This window comes from Larimichthys crocea, chromosome XII (assembly GCF_000972845.2).
Source record: "Larimichthys crocea isolate SSNF chromosome XII, L_crocea_2.0, whole genome shotgun sequence".
Taxonomy (NCBI): Eukaryota; Metazoa; Chordata; class Actinopteri; family Sciaenidae; genus Larimichthys; species Larimichthys crocea.
This window is the reverse complement of record NC_040022.1, coordinates 20,352,529-20,360,999: the sequence shown is the minus strand read 5'-3', so window position 1 is coordinate 20,360,999 and position 8,471 is coordinate 20,352,529. Positions and strand designations below refer to the sequence as shown.

Sequence of the window (8,471 nt, the reverse complement as noted above, 5' to 3'; positions counted from 1 at the left end):
ATTATAAAAACAAGAGATACGACACTGTATTCCACACTGTGTGTTCCAGTTACTGCATGGACTCTACTCGCCCAATTAAATGATTAACTATCTAAACGGCTCCTGTATTTATTTATTGTTTAATCTGAATGTATTAATGTATATGTTTTAAACACACATACCTCCGTCCCTTTGTGTTAGATTTATTTTAGAACATGGTCTGACCTCTCCAACTTGTACGTGCCGTTCGTAACGGCAGGTACTCCTGCCTTTATAGCATCATGGGAATCGTAGTCCGCACTCGAGTCCGAGTGATTCGTCGACTGAGTTCGACACACTACATTACCCAGAAGGCTCGGCGCTGCCATACGTCAACTGCAATCACAGTTGTATCTCCAACATGGCGTCGCTGGGAAGGAGGCGCGGTGTCCCAGTAAGCAGGGAGAGGTCAGTTATACCACATCTTGGCCGTTAAACGGTGATGTTTTAATGTGATACGTTGTTTTGTAGGTGACACCGTTCGCCAGACCCAGAACATGCACATCATCTGGGGTTTAAAGTCAAACGCCAACGCGGCAAGTCTGAATTTTGTCCCACGGTTAGCTAACGTTAGCTCGGCTAACCAGCGCGGCTAGCTGCCGTTAGCGGGGAAACAAACTGGCCGCTCGTGATGTTTTGGCTGTTTCACGCCAAACGATCCCGCGCGGGAAAAGTTGCGTTTATCCGTGATTGAGTGCCGAGGCGGCTGGTGGTGTGATACATGCTTAACAATCCTTGGCTCGAGCTAACAATGTTTGTCGACCTGTTCCGGTCCTCAACTTAGCTGGCCAGACCTCCAACTTTCTGCCATGCAAAGCGAGTTAGCCACCGCTACCTCACCGACGCTCAGGTACATCATGTCCCCAACACGGTGGTCCTCAAATGAGTGTCACTGGTACCCGATGCGCCTTCAACTTGTTTGAATGTCCTGCTGTCTTTGTAGCCAGATGAGCCTGGTGTCTGTCTAACCTGAGGTTTGAGGGTTTGTCAACATGTACTAAGAGGCCGTTGACACTGATCCACACGCATGTTTAAAGATAATGTACAAATAAACTCAGTGTTAGGAACGAATATATTATAATAATAATAATACATTTTATTTCATAGGCGCCTTTCTGTCACCCAAGGACACCTTACAATAAATGAGAGTAGACGATAAATAACAGAAACAAACAAAAAGAACCATAAAAGTAAATCAAAATACAAGAATACAACATAAAAACTGGTTAAAATTAATATTAATATTAATCAACGAGACATCAACAGAAAATAGTTAATTGTATTTATTTATTGAGCTAAACTGCAAAAAAACAAAGTTGTTGATTACACAATCACAATATGTTTCCCCACATTTCACTTCATGGAGGTGTTTTGTTTGCAGCAGTTTGCCTTTTGGAAACTTGTGATGACCACTGTGTGTTAATTTTGACATTGTTTTCTTATTAGGAATTAATACAAAATGACTTGTGCAAGTATAAATATTTGGAATAACAGGTGTCCAAATGTGGAGGACACATTCGTGAACGTGACTTGAAATGGGCTTCATGCACTCGCCACATCTTGTATTCTGAAGGTCACAGACATCAAGATCATCATCTTAACTAAATGCTATCAAGTCATGGAAATTGTGTGTAGCTCGTCATGTAGATGATACAGTACAGTGGAATACTGGTTAATGGCAACAAATTACACACTGATATTTTCCAGTTGCAGATGATAATAGTCTATATTGTGCCTTTTTTGTTTCAAGTTAAATCAAACTTATAACCTATAAATGCATGTCACAGATTTTAAGTTTCGTTAGCATGTATTTTGCCATATGGTAAAGCTTTAACATAACTAGCTGCAAATGTTTGTCTTAGCTTTGTAGACAAAATGTAGGCAAACCAGTCCTGTATCTACTGAGTCTTGTCACTCTCTCTCTCTTTCTCTCACTTTCCATGCTGGGTTTTCTGTTTCTGCGCAGGGGAGTGATGGCAGCGACAGATTGCTACATCGTGCACGAGATCTACAATGGGGAGAATGCGCAGGACCAGTTTGAGTATGAGCTAGAGCAGGCACTGGAGGCCCAGTATAAATACATTGTTATTGAGCCCACACGCATCGGAGATGAGACGGCCCGATGGATTACCGTGGGCAACTGCCTGCACAAGACGGCCGTGTTGTCAGGCGCCGCTTGCCTCCTGACGCCACTTTCACTGCCTCCTGAATACTCGCGCTATGTGGCGTTGCCCGCTGGCGCCCTCAGTGTGGCCTGCTCTGCCCTCTATGGGATTTCATGGCAATTTGACCCCTGCTGCAAGTACCAGGTGGAATACGACAGCCAAAAACTCTCGCGGCTGCCCCTGCATACACTCACCTCCTCGACGCCCGTGGTATTGGTACGCAGGGATGACGTCCACAGAAAGAGACTCCATAATACGATAGCACTGGCTGCCCTGGCCTATTGCGCCAAGAAGATCTACGAACTCTATGCGGTATGAGTGCACTCTGAAGAGGGTTTAAGAACCGACAGAAAAAAGGAAAAAACAAACAAAAAAAACAGAACCTATCCACCCCAAGATGTAAGAAAAGTGGAAGTCACGTCGATCATGCCCAGCAGTTAGCTCCACACATGTGGTGGGTGCTTCCATTTTGAACTTTGATCAGAGGGATATAGTTAAAACTAGAAGGAATTGTTTTTTCCCTTACATTTCCTTTACTTCTTCTATGTGACGACAACAGCACACTTATCTCCGTAGTACCCTTGCGCCTCCTCCCCTGCGCCCTCCACCCGCATTCTTGACACCCAACAAGCTAGTGCACAAGGGTATGACGGCAGTTCTTCCGGACTGAATCGTATGGCAGACGAAATGGACAGAGACGTTTTGAGTACCGAGCTCTCTCCCCCCTTTCCCTCGTAGTTTTACTGTACCCCTTTCTTGCTGATCAGTACATCACCCTTTCATTAAACATTAGGATATTTCAAACTCACTTTTCTGTATTTTATTTTACTTTTTTTTTTTTTTTTCATTAAATGGATTCTACATGATGTCCAGAAAAGTGCGAATAGCTGCAACTTATTTGCGATTGTGTCTTGTTCATGTAGATTTTTCTTGTTTAAAAGATCTCATGTGACAATGTCTGTGGCTCAATGTCCTCCTTGGAAACACTACGCAGATACTAACTTTTGGAAAGTCACATTTCACACATGCTTCTAATAATGTATATTACATTAAAATCAAGCCAAACCCTGAGAATTGAAACTTAAATATAGTCATTATTTGACACTACAGATGATATTTACACAGCAACGTCTAAATTAATTTTTTCCTGTATATGTTTATCCAATGGTGCTTCTTATGAGTTGCTGTTTATATTGGCATTTTTAAAATTTGGGGTCCCACGAGGAGGATGGATGAAATGGAGGATGGAGAGTGACCTGCAACAATTAAATAATAAAGTGGAATTAAGATGTGAGTTATTTGAATTCACATTAATTGCATTACAGCCACTGATTTTAAGGTAAATCTTATTTAATTGACTCCCCACAAACACTTTTATTTCTTAGCTAATTAAAACATTTCTATGGTGCATCTGTTCATGAAGAGTTTCCTGAAGAGAATTTCATGTAAATCCCTGAAAAGCTCCATTAAACAGTGTATCAGAAATAAATCCCATCTGTTAACTTCAAGGTTTGAAAAATGTTGGCGGTGGTGTGATCACACATTATGCAAACAGCTGTGACTGCTGGCGCTTGCTGCATCACAATATTTTTGTTAAATTCTTGTTTTAAAATGACTCCAGTAGGTTAGCTAAGAGTTCATTTGTTGGAGTTGTTCAGCTGTTATTGCTGTTATTGTTTTTTGTGTTAGTACGTTACATAGTTTAATGTGTGCAGTGTATGAAAGCAGCACTTTGGAGTGACAGGCTGTAAGATTCAGTTTGACACATTGGGTTTGCACCCTCAGCCTTTGTTCAGGTTGCTTTGGACCTGATGAGCCACAAGTGGTGGCAGCAGTTTTGCATTTCCTGCTCTATTACTTTGAAATTGCATAAAATGAAACACATTTATGCACACAGATTATTCAGATACTGATGAGTGGAGACACAGACACTGACGCACAGGGATGACCTGAGACAACCTCATTAGTTTGCTGATTTGAGGCCAGAGCACACTAATTATCTGTCAGCTGACACTAGTGCTGATCCACAGGAGATGGACTGGTTTTTATCAACCATTTTCAGGCAGCACTACTGAGTCTGGCAGCATAAAACATAGCCCCCATCATCATAAAGATATTACTATAAAACAATACAATATGTAACATTAACTCAATATGTCTCTACTGACAGTCATGGGGAAAGATAGTCCCCTTTCCAGCTGTTGACACATTCACATTCATGTACTTTTCACTGATGTCTTTATCATCTTATATCATTATGAAAATGTCTTTTTTTCAACCTTGTCTGGTCTTCCTAGAGTTATTGCCGAATGGTTTGAAAAGGATGTATGACAAGGAAAATAATAACGATAATTATAATGATAATAAATCAAGTCAACTTTAATGTCAATGCTGCCATATGTACAGGACATGCAGAAGACTGAAATGGTGTTTCTCTCATATCCCTGGTGCAAACGACAATATACATGAAATATGAAAAATATTAAGTTAAAAGATAACAGAGAAAAATAAGGCAAATCTAAAAGATATAAACAATATAAATATGGCAAATATAGCAATATAAACAGAATGAACAGTATACACAGTGAGGTCTATCAAAAATAGAAGATGTGTACAGTGTAAACAGTTGTTTTGGTATTGAATTGAATGGTAATGAATAATAATAAAAACAACAACAACAATAATAATAGTAATAGGTTCTGTAGTTTTATTTAGCTGCTTACCGACAACCGCATCAAAGACTTTGCGACCCGCAGACAACAGAAATGTGCGTGAGCACCGCATTTGTTCAAACTGGCATGCCGAACTTCAACTCCCACAATCCTTTGCGGCGAACTTGACCGGCTGGTAGCCTCTGGTCAGTTCGTCGGATCCTCCCAGACAAACCCGGAACGGCTCACATCACATCTTATCACTCTGTTGTTTTGGGAAACAGGACAGGTGACTCAGAAACTCAGGTGAGTTTGACTCCAGACGAACATTCATGAATGAGTTACAGCGTGCTAACGTTAGCATTAGCATCCCCAGCCGTTTATTTTAGAGGGAAACTAGCTCAGCTGTGCAGAGCATGACGAGGAGTGTAGTTCAATATTTAACCTCTAGATCTGATTCAGGTAGCTTCAGTGATTTAAAGAAAGGCACAGTACCTTTTATAAACATGCAGGTTTATGCAGCAAGTTCATGTCATGGCAGAGTCATCGTACCCACAAGATGTGCAGCTGCAATGACAGACAGGAGGAGTATGCATACTGTTTTTCCACAGTGACACATTTTACTTTGATATCCAGCTGAGAAAGTCACTTGTTTAAAGACTCAGCAGTTTGTATTGAACATATAGAAAGTAGTTTAATTGTTTCTCTGAGGGCAGTTAGAGAATATATAAATCTTAATACTATTATTACGGCACAAGGAGACTCCAAACTAAATGCCATGTTATTTTATGATTAATTATAGATACCTCTTTGCTACACTGTATTTCCTGTGTGTGTGTGTGTGTGTGTGTGTGTGTGTGTGTGTGTGTGTGTGTGTGTGTGTGTGCTCCTGATGTGATAGTACTTGTCACTGTTGCCATGCTGGTTGTTTGTGTTGTGCTTTGGAGACCAGACAAGTGGAAGAGGCTTAACTAAATGCACTGGACATTAAAACATTCACAATCCCTTTGGCATGGGGGCATGAGAGATTACCAAACACGCGTGTCAAGGTCACACTGGCATGGTTAAAGCCCCCTGTTTAATTCATGATAAATAGTTTTGCCTCTAAACTGTCAAAAAGAATGACAAGTGATTATGATGAGTTGGAGGTCAGGAGTCACCTACGGAGTAAAGTTGTGGTGGCTGTCACATTTTATCTCACAGAGATACATTTAAATAGACCTCTGTGTTGGACTTTTATGTACTAGAGCAAATGATGTGAATGGTGTCTTCTTAACTATGTCCTAATGTTTCTAATATTTTGAGCAGATAGCTTGTGCGGAGCAGGGAGGGTGATTGTCAGCCATGGAGCGTCTCATGGGAGGAGGAGTGCTTCAGCTGCTTCTAGCAAGTGCGGGGGTCTTGCTGCTTTACCGGATACTCGTCCGCCTCAGACCAGGAGCTCCTCTGAAGGACGCTGTGGTGGTCATCACGGGGGCGAGCTCTGGACTGGGGAAAGGTCGGCATCTTGCTCGTTTCTTCTTCTCTGTGGATGCTTTCTACAAATCATGTTACACTGATAATTTAAGATTCAGTAACACATATCAGTGTTGTGTAAACGTGCTAGATATTCTCCATGAACAAGAGAGGCGTGTTTTCTGTTTTGTAGAGTGTGCACGGGTCTTTCATGCTGCGGGCGCGAGGCTCGTGCTGTGTGGACGAGATGCAGCCCGTCTGGAGAAGGTGGTCCAGGAGCTTACAGCGAGTTCAACAGGTTCACAAAAGGTGTGTACGACACTGATGGTCTTGAGATTTTATCCCACTAGATTCCCCACTCTGTGTCTCTCTATTGTATGTTTGTATGTATGTATGTATGTATGTATGTATGTATGTATGTATTAACGAATTTACATATTTCCCTCCTGAGGAGGAGTCACGATTTGTGATTAGTTTTGTTTCGGAGAACCTGCTATTGTTTTATATGTGAAAAGAAACAGTTTCTCTCAACTGCAGCTCTCTCCTCTTATATATAAGTTCCAAGAATCGTAGAATATTTCAAAGCAGTTTGAACACAGAGGCCGTTGCAGTGAGGTATGAAATAACCACGCTGCTCTCTTCTGTCCAACCAGCAGACTTACACTCCCAGCACCGTCATCTTTGACCTGGCTGACACGGACACGGTGGACAGAGCTGCAGAGGAGATCCTGAAATGTTACGGACAAGTGGATGTCCTCATTAATAATGCTGGAATCAGTTACCGTGGCAACATACTGGATACCCACATTTCAGTTCACCGGGATGTTATGGAAACAAATTACTTTGGGCCCATTGCTCTTACTCAAGGTCAGTGAGGAGTGCAGCCTGGACTGTTGACCTGTTTTAAAAGCTTTTGGATGCCAGATCTGAGCAGAATATGTCATAAATATGTGGGGGAGCCAAACCATGGAGATAATGTTTAGAGTTGATTGCTCTCATGTGATGGGTTTGTTGCTTTGGTTACACAGATAACATCAATATAACGGAGTTAAATGTTCATGGACAGATTTCTTAAGAGAGGAAGCACAATACTTTACATCCGTCTGCAGTTTCTTCACTCATAAATTCTTCTTTCTTCCCTCCTCAGCTCTTCTGCCCTCCATGATTCGCCGGCGCAGTGGCCACATCGTTGTCATTAGCAGTGTCCAGGGCAAGATAGCCATTCCTTACAGATCATCTTGTAAATTGTCTTTCCTTATTCAATTAAAGCAAACAAATACCCAAGATGGTTTTCAGTCTGTGCTTTTGGTTGGAGATGAAGCAGGTATCTCTGGTTTTGTCTGTGGACAGATGCAGCCTCTAAACACGCCACCCAGGCCTACTTTGACTGTCTACGGGCAGAGATCGACCGCCACGGGATTGCAGTGACTGTGATCAGTCCTGGGTACATCCGAACCAACCTGTCAGTCAACGCTGTCACAGGGGATGGCTCTAAGTATGGAGGTGAGGCAGTGAAACAAGTGTTTTTTGAGTATTAACTGACTCAGCTGTATCATTGGTGTATCACATGTTTTGTTTGTGCACTTCTAGTTTTGGATAAAAACACAGCAATGGGTCGGGACCCCTCGGATGTGGCTCAGGCGGTTTTGAAGGCTGTGCGTCAGGGGAGCAAAGATGTTGTTCTGGTGGGACCTCTGCCCTATCTGGCCATCTACCTCCGCACACTGTGGCCTGCACTCTTTTTCAAACTCATGTCTTCCCGTGCTCGCAAAGAGCAGAAACCTAAAGACGAGTGATGCAGCAGCAAAGGCCTAGAGGCTCGCAACAGGAGCATGTTGGAGGCATGTGGACCAAAACATAACATGACTGCTTCACATGGAGGCCAAATGGACAGGAGATGTAAATCTCTTCAGTAACACATTACCTGTTTGCTGTGTTACCTGTCTAACATCTGAAACAAGCCAGAGACCTGTGTGTGGTGAGAGGAATTAAGGTTTAAAAGTGGCATTTGAATGTCTTTTACTGACAAGACTCAAAGCTGTGCTGTCGTGAGCATGATGCCATTTTTCAAATCGACTCTGGACATGGATTTGTTATGCAAATAAAATGTTTAAGCTGTTATCTATTTGCAGGAGTGGTAATGGTTAACTTGTAATTTAGATGTTAACACTGTCTTTATTCT

At 42.1% G+C, this 8,471-nt stretch overlaps 2 protein-coding genes across 4 annotated transcripts; both read left to right on the top strand.

Annotated features, from left to right (window-relative positions):
- The first annotated feature begins 295 nt into the window (after positions 1 to 295).
- On the top strand, positions 296 to 3,140 carry tmem11 (transmembrane protein 11). 2 transcript variants are annotated; one of them, XM_027285186.1, is made up of 2 exons: positions 296 to 426; positions 1,985 to 3,140. In XM_027285186.1, exons 1-2 carry the CDS (start codon positions 380 to 382, stop codon positions 2,499 to 2,501), a joined length of 564 nt encoding a protein of 187 aa, XP_027140987.1. In that variant the 5' UTR covers positions 296 to 379; the 3' UTR covers positions 2,502 to 3,140. The 2 variants fall into 2 exon arrangements, with proteins under 2 accessions (XP_027140987.1, XP_010743400.1); XM_010745098.3 differs by lacking the exon at positions 296 to 426 and adding an exon at positions 449 to 868.
- Positions 3,141 to 4,957: 1,817 nt separating this feature from the next.
- dhrs7b (dehydrogenase/reductase (SDR family) member 7B) lies at positions 4,958 to 8,410 on the top strand. 2 transcript variants are annotated; one of them, XM_010745095.3, is made up of 7 exons: positions 4,958 to 5,140; positions 6,143 to 6,332; positions 6,483 to 6,598; positions 6,943 to 7,156; positions 7,437 to 7,529; positions 7,640 to 7,792; positions 7,880 to 8,410. In XM_010745095.3, exons 2-7 carry the CDS (start codon positions 6,179 to 6,181, stop codon positions 8,083 to 8,085), a joined length of 936 nt encoding a protein of 311 aa, XP_010743397.2. In that variant the 5' UTR covers positions 4,958 to 5,140; positions 6,143 to 6,178; the 3' UTR covers positions 8,086 to 8,410. The 2 variants fall into 2 exon arrangements, with proteins under 2 accessions (XP_010743397.2, XP_010743398.2); XM_010745096.3 differs by having other exon boundaries at positions 4,959 to 5,140; positions 6,946 to 7,156.
- Positions 8,411 to 8,471: the final 61 nt, after the last annotated feature.